Raw genomic sequence first — 20,126 nt, 5'->3', positions numbered from 1 at the left:
TGCACACGTAGAAAAACACATGCGTGAAGCGAACGGGAAACACCGAGGCAGTGTTTGCCGTAGGCACTCCGACGCTCAAGTCAGCAAGGCTGAAAGGCTAATATAGTGAGGGCTAGAGAGTAAGAGGTTACCGGAAGTCTAGTCGGGGACTATGACTATGGCGGTGATGTAAAGCTCTCGAGGAGGAGCTTCGGGTGTGAAGGTGTAATCTTTCCTCCTCTGTGAGAGGGCTGGCCTCTGTTTATATAGTGACTGTCTGGTCTCCCAATCCTGGTAGGAGTAGGAGTCCTAATGTGACTCTAGTGCAAACCCTAGAAGAATTAGGGCCGTGGTAAGCTGTCTTACCAGTGTCCGAATAGGAAGGTGATTATGATCAAGAAAGTGTTCTGAACAGGAAAATGACTTCGAATAGGAGATTGATCAGGAACAGGAATATGATCAATGGGTCGTGGGCTCGGAACTCGCCTATAAACCCAAGAAGTGAGCTGGAACTGGGAGGCCGGTACCCAGATAGTTTGGGTCGGCCATATTTCGTATCAAATGGGACCGATCTGGCTTGGGCCTCTTTAGGACTGGGCCCGGTCTTTCCTTTACTAGTGGTCCTGTTTGCTTATTTGGGCCAAGGGCGATTTTTGGCCCTAACAAAAAGAAAAGATGGAGTTTAGAGGAAGAGGAAGCTTAAGGATTGACGTTGAAAAATATGTTTTTCTGTTTTGACCGTCTTGCCCTTTTTTAGAATGGATTTTTCTAATGGAACATAACGATCGGTGAGAAAGTGTTGTTTTGAAACTTGACAGGTAAGAAAGTGTAGTTTTGCCAAACTTTAGGTGGGAAAATGTCGTTCTCCCATTTTAAAATATAAATTAGGTATACTTATTAACGGGGGCCACTAAAAATTCTATAGGGGCTAAAAATTAGTTTTTTTTTTTTCTTTTGTGACGTATGGATAGACCTTGCAAAACGGGTGGGTGGGCCGGGTCATCACGGGTATGGGTCCAATATGGGCGAGTTATATAGGTCTAAAAAATTAAACCCGTACCCTACCCTATGCGGGTATAGGTGGACCCGCAGGTACTTGTTTTACATACTAGTTTTACTTATTTCTTGAACATCGAAAAGCTACTGAAGTCAACTATTTTTTCATACATTTTCTTAGCAACCAAACAAACCTAGGAAAATGAAAGAACTAAATAATACAACTGAAACTACCTCAAAACTAAACAATCAACTCCCAGTTTCTGATCATCTCAATCGAACAACAAAGCAACAGTTACATTTCGACGACAAGTGTTTAATGCGTGAATAATAAAAGCAAGTGATGTTTAAAACTAAGAGAAAGAAAGCGAAGAAATTTACTGATCGGCGACGGTGACGACGACGATGTGATACAGTGAGAGAGGAGAGCCGCGAGTCTTGCGACGGTGACGACGACGATGTGATACAGTGAGAGAGGAGAGCCGCGAGTCTTGCGACGGTGAGAGAGAGGAGATGACGAGTCGACGACGTGAGAGAGAAGAGATGACAAGCCGACGACATGGTATGTGAGAGAGAGGAGTTCAGAGATGGCGACGTTGCGACGATGGGACTGGGATGACTGAATGTGAGAGAGAAGAGATGACAAGCCGACGATGGTGGGACTGGGATGACAGATGACTGTGAGAGAATGACTGAATGTGAATGAGTATGAGAGATTGAGAGTTAGGGATTTCCCCTGTTTTCTTTTAACAAAAAACGAGTACCCGCAGGTTTACTCGTGTTACCCCTTAATAATACGGGTCGGGTCGAGTAAGGGTTGACCCGCAGGTCTGGATCCGTTTTGCCAGGTCTACATATGGAGGAGGCAGAGAGGGTGGATCCAATGTGAATAAATTTAATTGATTGAGAAAATAATAATAATAAAAAGAAAGAAAAATCCCTAACGTAATAGTTGAAGAAGAATTATTTTGAAAATAGCTTACGTTTTTTTAATTTTACTATTTAAATTTATTTTTCAATAATAAATATTTGTCAAATAATAAAAATTGTTTTCAAATTAAAAGCTATAGAAAACCATGTTTAATCATTTTCTAATTTTACACTAGTTTTAAGATTGTATTTGGAAACTGTTTTCTAAAAACTATTTTACTCATTTTTATAAGAGTTTTTGCATAATTTGTTTTAAAAAACAAAAAACTAATAATAATTATGTCCCTTTTGAATGAGTTTTTGGAAACGTTGTGAGCATATTAATAATAGCTTTTGTTAGCATTCATTAAGATGTGAAAAATGAAGAGTAATTCTTGTCTTCAGATTTGGAAAATGAAGATGAGTGAAAAAGAGGCAGGAGAAATAAAAGAAAATTAATAAAGGGATTTAAGTTCCTCCAGACACTGATAAGGCTGATAAAAATAATAATAAAACTTGATCGGAATGTTGAAGGAGAATATTTTTTTCTTTCAAAATCAAAGCTGGCACTGGATCAATTTGCAACGAGACAAACAGCCATAACATGCACACACCCTGGACTTTAATTTACATTCTTTATTTTTCATACACTTATAAAGAACCACCGACGTACGTTATCAGCAGAGGGTGAGCGTGTGGAGTAACATAGATAGACCCATAATTTGTAACTGTATGAATGACCCACCAAAAAGGTCGTGAAAAAAAATCCAAGCACTCCATTACAAAGATTGTCGGGACCCATAAATAATTACCTATTAAAAGCTCTTATTCAATTTGAAATGTACGAGATTGAAGATGCTAAACCCTATTTACTTCAAATTTAACCAAAGTGGGAGAGAGAGAGAGAGGCGGGGAAATGCCATTACCAAAGCAGGAAACAAAGAACAATGAAATTATAATAATAAATATTTAAAAAAAAAAAATTGCATATGTTTAGGTGCTTTATCGACAATAAGGACCGTTAAACAAAGGCATCCAGTATATACAGTGGGGAACAGACATGCTTATGCGCGGAATCCAGACGCACTCTTAACTATATTTTATTAATACCCTTCTGAAATCCGGTCCGAACGGTCTCACTTACTCCTGAGTCCCGAGTCCTGACACTCAACTCACCCTACATCCAACCCAACCCAACCCAACCCAAAGGGTTCTCTCTCTCTCTCCGTCTCTCGAGCTCCGAGAGAAGCAAAATCTAAAAGCATACAAGGACACACACAGACTGACAGACAAAGACGTTACTCTAGACCAGAAGCACGTTACAACTTCAAAAGCTCCGCCAATACAAGAGCAAAGTGAAGCCAAGTTGAAGATAAAAACACTTTGTTTTGCTCAGCTCTGAGAGAAGGGCGATTTTCAGCAATGGCTAGAGGATTTCAGCTTACTTTTGCCATTTCTTTGTTGTTTCTGCTTCTGGGTATGTTTTTTTTTTTTTTTTTTTTCTTCTGTTTCTCTCCCTCATACTTTGTATCCACTTGTTTTTACATCCATTTGTTCTACTACTGCTTCAGTTTTCTTCTTTTCTCCATCTAACAAGATCTTTATTTTCTGGGGCCTTTGATTTTGAAGGGTAACATGCTTTTCAATAATCAAATCTGTGTGCCTCAACTATTTTTCTTTTTCTTTTGGCACAGTTAACCTCTTTCATTTTCTCTATCTTTTTTCCTAATTGGCTTCTTCTGTAATGCAGTACAAACTTTTTCTTGAAGAAATTTTGAAGTACCAATGGTTTGCATTTTCTTTATCAGGAGTTGATTAGCTAACCTGTAATATGTTCCTCTCTCTCTCTCTTTGATAAGGTGTTACATTTCTTCATTCTTTAACGTGCCACCAAACGATAATACCTTTTTTTTCCCAACAAAAAAACAGGGTAAAATCAAAAGCATTGCGACTAGAAGTTTCCTGCCACTAATTTGGTAAAAAAATTTCGAAATATTATACATGCATTTATAGTCTTACCTATGGTAGGTAGAGTTTCAAATTGATGGACGGCTAGATTGCAATAATCTAGCTTGTGGACCCTCTTGTGATTTTGTTTGATATGTATGTTTTACTTACAACAATGTGATACGCTCTTCTACTTCAGGTGTGTTATCCTCAGTTATTGTGAGAGCATTATTGTCTTTTTACAAGCTTTCATATTTCTAAAAGAGTAAAACTGCTACATTGGGTAAACTTGTGTTTTAGAAGTCATGTATACCTTATCTTATGTTTCGTCAAGTAGTTCATTCTTTCCTTAATGTAGTATTTGATCACAGTGGCGGAATTTGCTGTCGAGGCACTTTTGACTTATGAAATTTAACTTTTCCATAACTAGTTTTGTTGCTCATTATGCCATTGTAACTTTAATAGCTGTGGCTGATCTGAATTTAAGAGGGATGGTTAAATGTGATGGTTCTCCCTGAGTTTCTGGGTAATTAACCTATTAAAGCTTGATTTTACTCCGTTGGAGATGTATGTTTCATGAATAAGTAGTTCAGTTGTGTAAAAGTATATATGTGGTCTGGTAGACTCCATCTCTAACTTCATAATTGAATTGATGTATATGATGGAAAGTTAGCTGACTGGGGTCTCATATGTTTTATGAAGAAAAACCAGTTTTGGGAATTTTCCATGTAGACAATGAATACTCAAGAATGTTCATATTGCAAAAGATGTTTGAAACAAGTTCCCTGAAGTATCGTAATTATTCTCACTGGCACAATGTCAGTCAGTTTGTAGAATGCAACACTAGTTGATGTTCCTCCAAAGTCGTGGGTTTCTGTGGGACAAGAAAAGCAATCACTTTTACCTATCATTACAAATGTAACTCACATCTTTTAGTTGCACAAATGAGAACTTCTCACGTGTTCTCTTGTTAGTGTGTGTGGGCTTGTTTAAATTTTATCAGCAGTTTAATTGGGATAATATGTCTTGTCATATTGTGGCAGGTTTTTGCCGAGGAAGTACGGTTGGAGTTTGCTATGGAAGAAATGCTGATGACCTCCCAACACCTGATAAAGTAGCACAGCTGGTTCAACAACATAACATCAAATATCTAAGGATCTATGATTCTAATATCCAGGTCCTCAAAGCTTTTGCAAATACTGGAGTTGAACTCATGATTGGGGTCCCAAATTCAGATTTATTGCCATTTTCACAGTTCCAATCCAATGCAGAAACCTGGCTGAAGAACAGCATCCTTCCATACTATCCAGCCACTAAGATCACATACATAACTGTTGGTGCTGAAGTCACAGAAATCCCCGGTAATACCTCTAAACTAGTTGTGCCTGCAATGCAAAATGTCCTCGCGGCATTAAAAAAAGCTGGTCTGCAGAAAAGGATTAAAGTTTCAACTACCCATTCCCTTGGGGTTTTGTCCCGATCATTCCCACCTTCTGCAGGGGCCTTTAATAGCAGCTTTGCATTTTTCCTGAAACCCATGCTGGAATTCCTTGCCGAGAACCAGTCACCTTTTATGATAGATATATATCCATACTATGCATATAGAGATTCTTCCACCAATGTGTCTCTAGATTATGCTCTATTTCAGTCATCCTCAGAAGTCATAGATCCGAACACTGGCTTGCTTTACACAAACATGTTTGATGCACAGATTGATGCTCTTTACTTTGCACTTATGGCTCTGAATTTCCGAACAATCAAGGTTATGGTAACTGAAACTGGCTGGCCCTCCAAAGGTTCACCAAAAGAGACGGCTGCAACTCCTGATAATGCACAGACTTATAACACCAATCTGATCCGACATGTCATAAATGACACAGGCACTCCTGCAAAGGCTGGACAGGAGCTAGATGTGTATATTTTCTCATTGTTCAATGAGAACAGGAAACCTGGGTTGGAATCTGAGAGAAATTGGGGTTTGTTTTATCCAGACCAGACAAGCGTCTATAACCTGGATTTAACTGGGAAAGGAGCAGTTGATATGACACCAGATTCAAATGTTACTAGTCTGAATGGAACTACATGGTGCATAGCCTCCACCAAGGCTTCTGAAAAGGATTTGCAGAGTGCATTAGATTGGGCATGCGGCCCTGGGAATGTGGACTGCTCTGCTATTCAGCCTAGCCAGCCTTGTTTTGAACCAGATACTCTACTCTCTCATGCATCTTTCGCATTCAACAGTTACTACCAGCAGAATGGGGCTTCCGATATTGCTTGTAGTTTTGGAGGGAAAGGGGTCAAAGTTGACAAAAATCCAAGTATGTAATTCCACATCCAACTTATTCATTGCTTCAATTGTGTTTGGAGCCTCTTCGTGGATCAATTAACGTGCATTTTCTTTTTTGTGCAGGCTATGACAATTGCTTGTATATGACCGCGGGGTAAGTTCAATACCTCAGAGCAGCCTGTTTAAAAATTTTGTGTAGTCATACTCCATAGACTAAAACTTGTTTTGCAATAAACTTACAGGGCAAACAAAACTGCAGCCAGCAGCAATACAACAGCGATATCTTCTACTTCTTCCTCTGCACGTAATGTGGCCTTTACATGGACTACAAGTTTTTTACTTGTGACTTTTCTGTCAATCCTCTTGAATATTGAAGGATCTGTGAAGAGTTCGATACTAATATGAGAGTGGTGCCTCTCTGAGTTGGAGGAGAAATACTGATCTGGACAATTTTCCGTAGAAGTTTTGATGGGAGAAAATGTAACTACAGTGGAGGAATTCGCCCTCTGGTTTTGTATGATATTTGATAGCTATCACCGCTTCATTCCAGTAGTTAAGATTAATTATATGTTTTTGCACATATCTTGCAGCTTTTGATTGTTGCATATTGCTTGTATTAAAGGGACTGCAATTTCGAGTATGCTGTTTCAGATTTAACAATATTTAATGCCTTGGCTGCTTCTCCCCACTAAAACGGCTTTAAGGGATTCTTCAAAACCAAATCGTTGAAAATGAAATTCTTCTTTCTTCAAAATCAAATCACAAAAAAGTGAAATCGTTCTTATCTTAAACAGTGTAGGGATTAATTCGTAATTCTGCTAGAAAGGACTATTTTGTCGTTGAGAGGTTATTTTGACCGAATAAAAAATTAAATCATTGGCTGTTAAAGCAGTCAGCCATGTAGCTCTCTGGCGCACCTATATCGAGTATACGTCATGGGCATTTCTTAGTTTCGACTTTTCAGTTAGNTAATGCCTTCTTCTCGCCACTAAAATGGCTTCAAGGGATTCTTCAAAACCAAATCGTTGAATATGAAATTCTTCTTTGTCAAAATCAAATCACAAAAGGTAAAATCATTCTCATCTTAGACTTAAACAGTGTAGGGACTAATTTGTCATTCTGCTAGAAAGGACTATTTTTGTCGTTGAGAGGTTATTTTGACCGAATAAAAAATTAAATCATTGGCTGTTAAAGCAGTCAGCCATGTAGCTCTCTGGCGCACCTATATCGAGTATACGTCATGGGCATTTCTTAGTTTCGACTTTTCAGTTAGGGAGAGCTCTTAGTTTCGACTTTTCAGTTAGGAAGAGCGACTTGTGCATACACAAGGTTTGTCATAACGATAAGTTTGTATCCAAAAGGTTTTGAAACAATAAATAGGTATCTTTCGTCATGTTCTGATTTCTGTTTATTAATAGTAAAAAGATTAAAATACCCTTGAAAGTTTGAATTTTAGTTTTTTATAAATTTAAAAATTTCTAAAAACCTCTTAGGTTTACAAATTTAACTAAATACCTCAATATATAAAATTTTTGTAAAATAATAAAAATACCCCCGTCACCTGCAGTGTCAAATTCCGGCCACCACCGCCGGAATCTGGTCTGGAAGTTGCGTTACGACACAGACCCGTCGGATCTGTGTCGTAACGTGCCGATCTTGCCTTTTCCGGTCAGATCTGCCACAGATCTAGCCGGAAAAAGCCAGATCTAGTCGTCGAAACAGCAGTCAGATCTGGCCTTTTCCGGCCAGATCTAGCCGTCGACGCCGCAGATGGAGTTTTGTGACGTCGACGGCCAGATCTAGCCGTAGATTTGGCCTTTTTCGGCCAGATCAGCCACGGATCTGGCCAGAAAAAGCCAGATCGACGCGTTACGACACAGATCCGACTGGTCTGTGTCGTAACACAACTTTCCGGCCAGATTTCGATGGTGGTGGCCGAAATCTGGCATTGCGACTGGCGAGGGTGTTTTTGTTATTTTACAAAAATTTTATATATTGGGGTATTTAGTTAAATTTGTAAACCTAGGTTGTTTTTTAGAAATTTTTAAATTTATAAATAACTAAAATTCAAACTTTTAAGGGTATTTTAGTCTTTTCACTATTAATAAACAGAAATCACTAACAGAACATGACGAAAGATACCTATTTGTCGTTTCAAAACATTTTGGATACTAACTTATTATTATGACAAACCTTGGGTCTGCACAAGTGGTTCGCCCTTTCAGTTACCCTGAAAGAACTTGCAATGGTGCCACTGATGTCATGAGCCTCTGATATTGTCACCCATTTCGAAATTTAAATATTGCTCTAATTGACAAAGCAAAGGGATTACTTTATGTCACCAAAGCCAGCTGGTTGTTGCAACTTTCACTTTCTACTTTCATCTTCTCCTTTAGCTTCACAAACACAACTCGATAATTCCTCAAACTTTGTCCTAACTCCGACTCGAAATTTCCTCAATTTTTCAGTATTCTAAGAATACTGAGGATCTGGATCCCTTGAAAGGGGCTTTGCTTTCAACCGAAGAAGAACAGATAGAATCCATTGTTCATAGCCCAAAACACAAGGGTCAGAGATAGATTGTTAACAAATATAATATAAATATATCTTAACCATCCATCATGATAGTGGGTTACATGTATTCCAATGACCAAGATAAACGCATATAGAAAACGAAGAATACTTTAAAATTTAATGACAATCAAATCAACACATCCATTAGATATGTTCCACTATAATATTCATAAGATAACTCACTTGACAACCACAATCATACATCAAAGTAAGCCATCATATCCATCAATTTCACAGGCACCAAACTATTTCTTTCCACACAGAATTCCCGTGACTTTGAATACTTCCAAATATTATTACATTGCAGCTCGGAAGATGCAAGTTTGTAGAGAAGCCAAGAAGAAGTGAAACAAATAACAGACATACAAACCAACTAAAGACCTTGTTCCACAAGATAATCACCAAGCCTTTCCACAATCATGTTGCACTGTCCAGGAGTCATTGGCTCATCATAGATACCAATAACGAAGGCCATATTGGTCTTCTTGACAGTAACACCACCAGGTCCCTGAAATTAAAATGAAACTAGTCAACAATCAGCTATGAAACAAAACCAAATGTAAGAGGCAACTTAACGTTCCAACATAACAGCATCAGGTGAGAAAGGATAATTTATTCACCTAACTATCTAGTTCTAGATTATTGTACTTCTAGGCAACACTTAGTCCATGGAAGGCACGAGCTAATTATTCAATAATCAAAACCCACTCATTTAGTTGTTTAGAATCATATAAGTTTTAAAGAACTCGCAACTGCACATTAAGGCTTTCAGAAGCATAATGAACAGAGGAAAACCAAAAAAAAAAAAAAAAGATCAGATATAAGTTCACTACCTTCTTTCCCCGAATGACAGCTCCTGCCTCCCCTTGGATCACCATATACTTTGTCCCACCAAGATATAGACCAGTTGGTGCAAGTGAACCAGGTTCATTGAAGTCATTATTGATGCCAGTAACTTCTTCAGGCTTTAACTATAAAAGATCACAACAAAAACATTATGTAATGGGTTGATATGAAAACAACAACATGCATAGCATTTTAAGAATATGATTCATCATGAGCTATTTTGAGCCCCTTTGGAGCCTGACAAGCAAGCTTTGAAAACCAAAACAAAACAATGAATAATAGTTACCATCAAAGGAGTAGAAAATATCTGCAGGGATCCTCATACAGGTGTGCAATCGGGTTTCCTATCTTTTTTTTTTTTTTTTTTTTTTTTTTGGGAAAAAATAAAATAGAGCAAGAAACAAATAAACTGACCTACAAAGAGCATTTTTATTTCCTCATCGTTTCGAATAATTATCATGTGCGATAGGTAAGATCAATCTTAACACGTGAATCCATTTTTTAACCTTCAAACCAGGGATATAGAGCCTCATCCTCCACAACTAAATCTACATGTTCTCAGCTAAATCAACGAACAAGAAAGAGAAACACAAAGAAAGCTAGGCCAATCTATAAAGAAAAAAGGACATGCAGTACTCATTTCCATGAACTACGACCCTATTTTTGACAGGACAGCAAGAACCAGATTGATTGAATCAGCAAAAATCATTGTCAGTTGACCTCAACCAAACCCAAATATCAAATCACCAATACCTCACATTACGGATCCAATCAAAATCAATCATCCATAGTTCCATACGGATCAGTATACATAAACAAGAAACAAAAAAAATATCAACTCAATAAAGAGTGAATAAGATCAGAGCGACGAAGAAAACCAAAAGCAAACACAGCACAATAAAATTCTCCAACTTTAATAAGAAAAATAGTGAAAACCTGAGGGAAGTTAGCGCTCTGGGCCCAAACGCTGCCGTCCTGGCCGAGGATAGCAGCAGCAGTGAGGTGGTTGCCCTCTATATCGCACATGAGATGGTCATCGACATAAGCTTGCCACGACATCTTCTTCTTGTAAGAGAGTTTCCTAGATTTGATTTGGGTGTGTAATTGCTGTAGATTTAACCAGTATTGTATTGAGAGCGTTGGTTTGGTGATGAAAGCTTTGAGTAAAGAGAGACCAGACACACAGATATAGCAACGCGTTGAGACAACGAGATCTACTTCTCCAAATTAAAATAAATCTATTTTTTTTTCGTGCTATTCTTTTTCTCTCCTTTACCGACTCAATTATTTATTAATATTATCCCATATTTATTTATTTATTATAATTACAATCAAGAAAGCAATTAAAGAGCGATTAATTTTTATTTTTTATCTTCACTTTAAAATATTTATTACAAACCATTAATTTACTTAAAAAAACTGTTATAATTACAAAATATCATTTTCCCAATTGTAAGATGTCCACTTCTTTCCTAAATTAGAAATCCCTTATTAGGAGAGCTTTCGTAATTTTAATATTTTAAGAGGATTTTTTTATAATTTTTAAGGGGTGTTTAATATTTTTAAAAGGTTTTTAATATTTGATTTTTTTTTTTTAATGCCGTTTGATGGTTAAGAGGAGTTTTTTATTTTATTTTTTAAGAAAAATAGATAAATTTTATTTTAAATGAGCTAATAAAAAAATTGAAATAAGAATGAATCTCACGTGAAACTTATAAATCTTTAAATAAATAAACTATTTTTTTTCTACTCAAATAATAGTTTAATGACATTTTCTCACTCACATATTTTTAAAATATCACTTTATTACATAAATTTATATTTTGTTTTCGATTTTGACATCGTTACAACCCTACATCATCAACAATCTCTTCTCTGATCATCACTTATCAAATCCCCTTAAGCCATATTTTCCTGACCTGACCAATTGTCGATAATCAAGTAAGTAGGGCTTATATAACTGTCCCTCTAAATTCAAATTTCGATCAATCCCAACCACCAAAATCTAATCTTTCACCGTCAAAAAATTTATCAGTTTCCTCTCTTCAAAAGCTCTTATAATTTGGACTAAGTTTGCTCTCTTTTCATCTTTAGAATATAAATATAAATAATAAAATAATATTTTAAAAATACGTAAATAAAAAAAAAAGTCATTAAATCATTATTTAGTTAGGAAAAAATCGTTATATTTAAATTGCACAATTATCCATACTCATTCATACACTTACGTTTCTTTATTTAAAAATAATAATAATAATTAGAGAGACGGTCTCACTCTTAATCAATATCAAGCTTTATCTTTTCTTCTTTTTGTTTTAAAAAAAAGGCAAAATTGAAAGGGGATTCGCTGGCCATCACTTTCCAACCATGGATTGGCATTGGGTTGAGGCCTTGAGGGGATATACCTTACGAGTTGAGATTGGAATGCTTCAGCTCCACCACTTTTGTTTTTTGTTAACAAAATCCATATTCCCATTTGCCACCAAACCTTTTGCTTTTATAACAACCCGGCCCAATTCAATACAAACCACTTGTTTACTTGAACCATAATGAAATTAAAACTAGTGTGCCAAATCCAATCAGGCAGAAAAAACCCATAAAGGAATAAGCCAAAATCTCACATTTAGTCAAAACAAAACAACCAAACAACAAACAACCATTTAGTCCTCACATGGTTATTATCTGCATCATCCTCACTCAATTCAAGAAGAAGATGCAAACTTGGAACCACAAAGTCCACAAAAATGGAAAAAAAAATTTGTAATCTGAAAAGAAATGCTAGAATAATTGATAGACCTAGGTCTACAGGCCCTGATCAATGAGGTAATCCCCCAACCTTTCCACAATCATGTTGCACTGCCCTGGAGTCACAGGTTCTTCATAGATCCCAAAAACCAGAGCTTGAGCTGTCTTCTTTATGGTGACACCTCCAGATCCCTGACAAACCAAAATACGAGTATTTTTTTTCACAAAACCATTATAAAATATGACTAGTTGCCTTTAAATTAGACTAAGAAAATGCAGAAAGCTCATGAAAAACTTTGACAAGGTCTGGTTCTTTGAATTTGAAGTTTCAGATTTCCAAGCTTGCACCAAACATTTAATATTATCAACTGAGCAACGTTTTAAACTACTGAATTAAAATAAAAAACTTTCAAGTTGTTAAATTAAAGCAAGATACAAAAACCTGAACCTGTAAAAATGAAACCTTAATTATAGTGGATTCTGAAGTGGCAAAAGAGACATTTAGAAAGGTAAAGATGAATTGCTTAGATAACTATGTCTATGCTCAGAAGTGATTGAAAGGTTAGAGTGAATTACTCATTCATTAATACTTAATAAAAAATCATTGTAATTTAAGGATAAGTAACATATTAATATAGCCATATACATCACCTTCTTTCCACGAATGACAGCTCCAGCTTCTCCCTGGATTACCATGTACTTTGTGCCCCCCAGAAATAAGCCAATTGGGGCAAGGTGACCTGGCTGCTCGAAATCTTTGTTGATATTTGTGATTTCCTCAGGCTTGCACTGCAAACACCAAAACAAAAACCACACCATTTAGCAAATCCTCCAAATCTGAAAATATCAAGATATGTAGACAACCCTTAAATGTTGCCACTTTCAGGCACTAATATTTAGAAATTAGGATACAAATAAACAAGAATTACGGACCCCAATAAAATTTTTACCATGAAAAGAGCATTACTGAGATTGCAAAAGAGATATATGCAACAAGACTTATTCAATTAGGGATCAGTCATATCCCTCCCATACCAAACTTGCAGCACGATTTTGATGTCCACATATACATTTATACATAAAATCCTGATTGATCGAAACATATTTGAACCCAAAAATTTTATTCAGTTGATTAAGTAATTCGCGTTTAGAACGTTAATGAATTGATCCCCACAATAGATCCCTACAACAATCAAGATACATATTTTTACATAATGAAAAATAAAAAAGCATAACAATGGGACCATCAACGGGTGGTCCTGCATTCACGGGAATGAAGGTTACCTTAGGGAAGGAAGAGCTCTGGGCCCAAACACTACCATCAAGACCAATGACTGCAGCAGCAGTGAGGTGCTGGCCATCGATGTCACACATCAAATGGTCATCTACGTATGTTTGCCAAGACATTTTTGTGCTCTCTCTGTGTGTGTAATGTTATCTGGTTTCTCTGTTTTGTGTTTGGAGAAGAGATTTGATTTGGTTTGGTTTTGGTTAGTTTGATAGAAATAAAGAGAGAGCGAGAATGATGATGGATTAGTAGGCGTCCGTTAAGCTCTGCTTAAGAAGTGCCATTCACCTCCGCATTCTACGCTCTTACGTGTTTCACAATCCACACTTTCTGTTAAATCAACCATTTTATGTCCCAAATTACCCCAACGTATCCACGGTCAAACCATGACACACATTGCCCTTTATAATCACATAATAAACATAGTTAAAATGTAATTCCTTAAAACAATATGTATAACTATATCTACAAATTTAAAAGCTTATTCAATTATTAATACAACTTATATTCTTGCAAAAATAAATTCAATTCCTGATACCGCATTACTTTAAAAGATTTGCATAGAATCGATGCAGAAATACATCTGTAAACAGTTCCATTTGCATCAATCAATGGTGTTTTTGCTAGTTTTTTCTACAAAGGAACTCTTGGGAAAACACAATCAGAAACGTTAAATGAAAACACAAAACAAAAACTTATCACAAGTGCTATTGATTGTCTGCTCTTGTTCTGTCGAAAATAAACTCCCTCTGTTAGTGGGATCATTTAAAAAAAAAATGGTGAGGAAGTTGCAATAACATGTCAATATTCTGGTTCAGTATGCGATTACTGAAAGTAACAACCATTGTGATTATCCATTAAGTCTGTACGATCTTCCACTGAAAGCCGCACCAGTTGCCCTTTCAGGCGGGGCAGTAGACTGACCACGGTTGACGGATGGGGCTCCAATTCTCCACCTTGCAACAAGTTTATGTCTATAAAAGTTAAGAAATAGCAGCAATCAACAAAAATCATGTACTAGCGATTCATTTTTTGCTTTGCACAGAGTACTATGAGATTATTGTAAATTAATGACCATGGGAAAAATATGGGTTAAAGTGTTGCTGATTCACAGTCTCATTATGAACGGGAAAGAAACTTGGAATAATACAATAAGATAATATGCTGTATGGTTATGCATGAGATATATGGATCAGTGTTGGTGACTCATCAGGTAATGACAGAAATGATTTTCGTGGTGCAGCAGAAAAGATGAGCTGGAAAAAGATTAAGGACATCATATTGTACATGCATGTATGTCCAATGTCCATGACTGCAATAATTCCCTTGTACAATGGAAAAGGATTAGCAGAAAACAGACTAAGATTGATATAACTCTGTGTGTGAGTTGGGTGGGGGTGGGGGGGACGGGGTGGGGTGGGGGGGTGGGTGTGGTTGTGAGAAAGAGAGAAGATGGCTTTCATGATGGTTTCACATTCAGCACCATATGCTAAACAATACTCCGAACTGCATAACTTTTCACACTAAGAAACCAAGCAAAGTAAGGATACACCCATTTCGGAGTCTTCAATAAGTTCTTTCCAGTTGAAAGTGGATGCAACACTGTCAAAAAGTAATATAGATGTCCTGCGATGATTCCCAGCAGGTCTGACATCAGAGGTGAACCAAAAACAACATCCAAAGCCAGCATTGCCCATGGTAGATAAAATGCCTACAAATTAAAAAGAAAAATGAATATGACAGTCCAAGCTAGCTCATAAAACAAATCCAAGAAACCACCCCATTGCATTCATCCTCAAAACTATAGCTCACATACCTTAAGCGTCACGAGGCCATATATATTAATTTGGGCATTCGGAAATTCTCTACTCCAGACATAGATAAGCATAAAAACAAGGGATATCCCCAAATAGCCAGTCTGAAATATGGGGATGGCTGACAACACCTTGAATCCAGAAGACAAGTACCACCAAACAATGACGTTAGCAAGGCAAAATGGTCAAAGATGCTCAGAATTCATAAAGTACAAAGTCACACAGAGCTGATCATTACAACTACAGTCACTATATATTCAAATTATTCACACCAAACACAAAAGATCAAAAAAGGCAATAGAATTGTTCCTTTTTTTTTTTTTTTTTTTCTTGAAAAAGGGTATTTGCATTTTTTGCTTTAGAACCAAAATTTCAAGACTCCAGCTCATATGAGCTTGTGCCACTTAACTAATTAGTCATCTGCATAGTGAATCATCTTTAAGGAAAAAGATCAGTAAAACATTAAATCAGAAAGCTGAACAAGATGAAGGCACACACCAGCAATGACAAGGCTCCAAATATCATCATCCACAAAAAGTCTGCTGTACGTCTGTCGAACGGTCCCTTCTCTAGGTTAACTCCATATCTCGCTCTGTAAAGTTAATAAGAATTACCACGCAAGTTAATGCCGAGGAGAAAAAACAAAAGAAAAATGAAAAATCCACACACATGTTATCAAATTACCACATGGTTGTCATAGCGGAAAGCCACTGGAGTTGCACAATAAAATCAAACTATTTTGATGCTCCGAATTGAAAGTTTTCAAGATATAATACTTACATCATCAGAAGGCGGATCCCAAAATTGATTGAGAAAAAACCAATGAAAAAGAAATTTGTAAACAGCCTCCACACCTATGATTGCAAGTCAAATATAATAAGAAAGTCTACAGGATAATCGAGAAAGAAATTGAAATGTTTTTGTTAACTGAGATCTCATATCAAACTCCAAAAGAAGATACCAACAAAGCCAATCCATAACAGTGCAAATTTGCTGGTATGTTAAGAGCATATGGGTCTATAATTGAGTGTGTGTGCGTGTGTGTGTGTGTGTGTGTGTGTGAGTGTGTGTGTGTGTGTGTGTGCGCGCATGCGCTAGAAAGAGAGAGAGGGAGATTGAATGGAATATGTTCAGGGTCATTTGACAAATCTCAAAAAGGGACTGGCTTGGTTTGCAGATTGTTTCTGGCACATATTTAACCAACAACATGGGAAACACAAATTTCTAGCATTCTGCCATATAGATGCTATGGGAAACACATATATAGTACCCAGTTATACACTTAGGAGCCAAATATCAGTTTAAAATATAAAAATAAAAAGTTGTTTTAAAGTTCGAATTCTCACTAGAGAACTTTGTGGAAATTTGAAAACATCCTTCCCCAGGAAAACAAAGAGTTTTACACCTCAAGGAAATGAGATAAGCACAGCCTTAATATTCAAACACTGTCGAATTGTAAGAGTTTAAATATTTGATATCCTTATGCCAGTTAGAACTATCAGATTGGTACAAGCTATTTTCCAATCCATATACCCTGAACATAATGCAAACGTATTTCAAACACAATCTGGCTATTTGTTCTTTTAAGAACTAGCTCAGCACACAAGAGACGTGATACTCAGAAATTCATGCAAGCTAAACCATCTTCTCAGAAAATATATTTATAACAACAAAGCATTGAATCATAATAAAAGATAAAATTATCCATCAACATCTGTACAAGCCTACTTAGTTAAAATTGTCGGAACATAAACTTCAGAACAATTGGGATATTTTTTTCTTCCAACATCAATAGAATAATCTAGCTAATGGTTTGTAATTCATTAAAATAGAACCCAAACCTGAAGACGTAAAAAGACTAGCTCATAGTCTAATCCAAGATAATTAGGATTCAATAATCTGAGCTGACAAGCTGTAGTGACTGCAAGGCACAATGTCCCATAAGCCTTGCATATTGGTGGAAGTGAGTTATAAAATCTGAAAAAGGAAGAACAACAAGGATTAGACAAATAAAAAATTGTCACTGAAACTATTTCAATTCTTAAAACAAAAATAACATTGAAAAAACCCAGAGTAGAGACTCAAATAGCATGGAAAGCAAAGCTCTGCTATTTCACATACTGTCAGGGAAGTAAAGCATTGAACTAATGGTTAAAATCAAAGCACGCACTATAATTGAGATTCTACACCACAACAAGATATCTTGTTTGATAAGCATGTTCTTTTTGCTTAGTTTTCGTCATTTCTTATTTTTGTACCCTTAGTTTTGCAATAACATAGAAGCAAGCAAACAGAAATCCATCTTGGTCAGCTAGCTGCCACTCGGCAAACTAAAATCTAACAACTGCAACGCTTAACTTTGACTTGCATATGTAAAGACGAAAAACAAACAAAGTTGCAGTGTGAAGATAACAAACCCTTAACGAAGTCTTAAAATTAACTACATAATAAAATAATAACGCTTGAATTTGAATCGGCGAACCCACACTTACAAACCTATCAAGTCCAATACCATAAACCATGTTTGAATTTGAGTATTACATTAGGTAATGAATTAGTAACATAAAAACACGAATAGAAGTGAATTTTCAAGAAAATAAAGACCCAAGTTAATAGTATGAATATGAAGACAAAGAGAAAAGGGTAATACTCAGCAGGTGTAGACATTGGCGACCCAAGAAGCTAATTCAGCTGAAAACCCAGTTTTAGATCTTCCCTTTAAGTGGTGTTAATGGATTGTTTACCCAAGAGTTGAAAACCGGTTGTTAAAAGTTAATAGCATAGGATGTACCAACCAGAAGGTTCTGTAGTAGTCCATCAATCCATTGTATGTGTATTTTATTGAGTAAACCACATGTTCCCACCCAAAGATTAGCGAAAACCCAGTTCCCACCTCTAGTTTCATTTATTTCAATACCCACCCTTAAATTAACACTGTTAATGATTTTTAGGTTCGGGCCAATATGTGAATGTTATTACCAAGCTATCCTTACCAATAAATTACTTTTTAACCCAAACACATTTGGATTTTTTCGACAGTCGCAAGGGAGGGAAAAATCAAGAGAAAATGCTCATATCTGACCAAAATGGAAGCGAACGAGGCTGAGGGATTGATGGGTTTTGTCAAGGATAAGTGGGGGAAGTTAGTGGTGGTGGCAGTGATGTCAAACGACGTCAAAATCTGGCTAGATCTGGATTTTTTCGACAGCTGCGAGGGAGGAAAATATTGAGAATAAAAGGCTCAGATCCGACTAAAATGGAGGCGGACGAGGCTAGGGGATGGATGGGCTTTGTCGGGGATGAGTGGGGGAAGCTGGTGGTGATGGCAATGATGTTAAATGACGCTAGAATCCAGTTAGATTTGGATTTTTCTGACAGCCGCGAGGGAGAGGAAAATTGCAAAGAAAATGCTCATATCCGTTCAAAATGGAGGCGAACGAGGCTGAGGGATGGATGGGTTTTGTTAAGGATAAGTGGGGGAAGTTAGTGGTGGTGGCAGTGATGTCAAACGGCGTCGGAATCTGGCTAGATCTGGATTTTTTCGGCAACCGCGAGGGAGGAAAATATCGAGGATAAAAGGCTCAAATCCGACCAAAATGGAGGCGGACAAGGCTGGGGGGATGGATGGGCTTTGTCGGGGATGAGTGGGGGGAAGTAGTGGTGATGGCAGTGATGTTAAACGACACCAGAATCCAGTCAGATCTAGATTCTTCTGACAGCCGCGAGGGAGAGGAAAATCGCAAAGAAAAGGCTCATATTCGGTCAAAATGGAGGCGGACGAGGCTGAGGGATAGATGGGTTTTGTTGGGGATGAGTGGGGGAAGTTAGTAGTGGTGGCAATGATGTCAAACAATGCCAGAATCCGACCAAATATATATTTTTCCAACAGCCACAAGGGAGGGGAGTGATGAGGGGTGCTTGTGAGAGAAATTTAAGGTGTAAAGGTTTATTTTAAAATTTTTATTTTTATTTAAGATTTAATGCAATTCAAATGATCATTTTACCCATTAACCGTCAGATTAAATGATTTTCTGTTAATTTAAGGGTGGGAATGTAGAATGAATGAAACCAGGGGTGGGAACTAAATTTTGCTAAGCCATAGGGGGGCAGATGTCGTTTATTTTATTTGTTGTGTTATCCCACGTGTAAACCAGTGGGATTGAACTTTGGGCGTTGTTATTGAAAGCTTATAGTCATTCACTAATTGGGCCATTTGGTTACAATTATGAGCATATGTCTTTCTGATAATGAGGGAACTTATTGAATCAAACCTAAAGTCCACAACATCCGAATAACAACGTAGAGCATAGGCCTTCTTGATAATGAGGGAACTTACTGAATCAACCCTAAAGTGATTACGATTTCCTTTTTCATTCAAAATATATGTTAAATCACACTCTTTTTTATTCTCATTTTAATAAACTAAAGTTCGAAGTTATTGAAACTCCTTTCCTCTCTCATTTGTATCCCTTCATTCACTTCTTGTGTAAAACTCTCTATTATTTATAAATCCTAAATAAAGAACAAGTAAAGATGGAGCACGATGAGGTTATATGGCAAGTTATCAGGCACAAAACAATCACTGCAATTTCTTGGCCAAGTGAGTCTTCTGCTTGACCAGGTATACACTGCTTCTTATGTCTCAAGATATATCTTCCACTTGATTGGGAATTACAAACAGCTACTGTCAAAGAGTGCTGAATAGCTCCATAGACTCCTAATTTGATTAAAAGTAAATGGT

The 20,126-nt window shown here is 36.9% G+C and overlaps 4 protein-coding genes across 5 annotated transcripts; 1 reads left to right on the top strand and 3 right to left on the bottom strand.

Annotated features, from left to right (window-relative positions):
* Positions 1-2,967: 2,967 nt before the first annotated feature.
* LOC116130702 (glucan endo-1,3-beta-glucosidase 13-like) lies at positions 2,968-6,780 on the top strand. Of its 2 annotated transcripts, XM_031416429.1 has the most exons (5): positions 3,297-3,361; positions 3,635-3,710; positions 4,875-6,149; positions 6,242-6,272; positions 6,361-6,780. In XM_031416429.1, the coding sequence occupies exons 3-5, from the start codon at positions 5,045-5,047 to the stop codon at positions 6,521-6,523; spliced, it is 1,299 nt and encodes a 432-aa protein (XP_031272289.1). In that variant the 5' UTR covers positions 3,297-3,361; positions 3,635-3,710; positions 4,875-5,044; the 3' UTR covers positions 6,524-6,780. The 2 variants fall into 2 exon arrangements, with proteins under 2 accessions (XP_031272288.1, XP_031272289.1); XM_031416428.1 differs by lacking the exon at positions 3,635-3,710 and having other exon boundaries at positions 2,968-3,361.
* Positions 6,781-8,815: 2,035 nt separating this feature from the next.
* LOC116130612 (profilin) lies at positions 8,816-10,756 on the bottom strand. The gene is made up of 3 exons (XM_031416335.1): positions 10,475-10,756; positions 9,526-9,663; positions 8,816-9,200 (listed from the first exon to the last, which is right to left on the bottom strand). Exons 1-3 carry the CDS (start codon positions 10,595-10,597, stop codon positions 9,066-9,068), a joined length of 396 nt encoding a protein of 131 aa, XP_031272195.1. The 5' UTR covers positions 10,598-10,756; the 3' UTR covers positions 8,816-9,065.
* A 1,375-nt stretch (positions 10,757-12,131) lies between these two features.
* LOC116130595 (profilin-like) lies at positions 12,132-13,995 on the bottom strand. The gene is made up of 3 exons (XM_031416316.1): positions 13,568-13,995; positions 12,935-13,072; positions 12,132-12,475 (listed from the first exon to the last, which is right to left on the bottom strand). Exons 1-3 carry the CDS (start codon positions 13,688-13,690, stop codon positions 12,341-12,343), a joined length of 396 nt encoding a protein of 131 aa, XP_031272176.1. The 5' UTR covers positions 13,691-13,995; the 3' UTR covers positions 12,132-12,340.
* A 154-nt stretch (positions 13,996-14,149) lies between these two features.
* On the bottom strand, positions 14,150-18,190 carry LOC116130594 (derlin-1-like). Its single transcript, XM_031416315.1, has 7 exons — positions 18,036-18,190; positions 17,227-17,362; positions 16,166-16,239; positions 15,884-15,977; positions 15,388-15,516; positions 15,122-15,282; positions 14,150-14,545 (listed from the first exon to the last, which is right to left on the bottom strand). The coding sequence occupies exons 1-7, from the start codon at positions 18,050-18,052 to the stop codon at positions 14,422-14,424; spliced, it is 735 nt and encodes a 244-aa protein (XP_031272175.1). The 5' UTR covers positions 18,053-18,190; the 3' UTR covers positions 14,150-14,421.
* Between the last annotated feature and the right edge of the window lie 1,936 nt (positions 18,191-20,126).

Source organism: Pistacia vera, unplaced genomic scaffold (genome assembly GCF_008641045.1).
Source record: "Pistacia vera cultivar Batoury unplaced genomic scaffold, PisVer_v2 Contig223, whole genome shotgun sequence".
In the NCBI taxonomy this organism is placed as follows: domain Eukaryota; kingdom Viridiplantae; phylum Streptophyta; class Magnoliopsida; order Sapindales; family Anacardiaceae; genus Pistacia; species Pistacia vera.
Note: the sequence above shows the minus strand (reverse complement) of the source record. Positions and strands in the feature narration are given on the sequence as shown.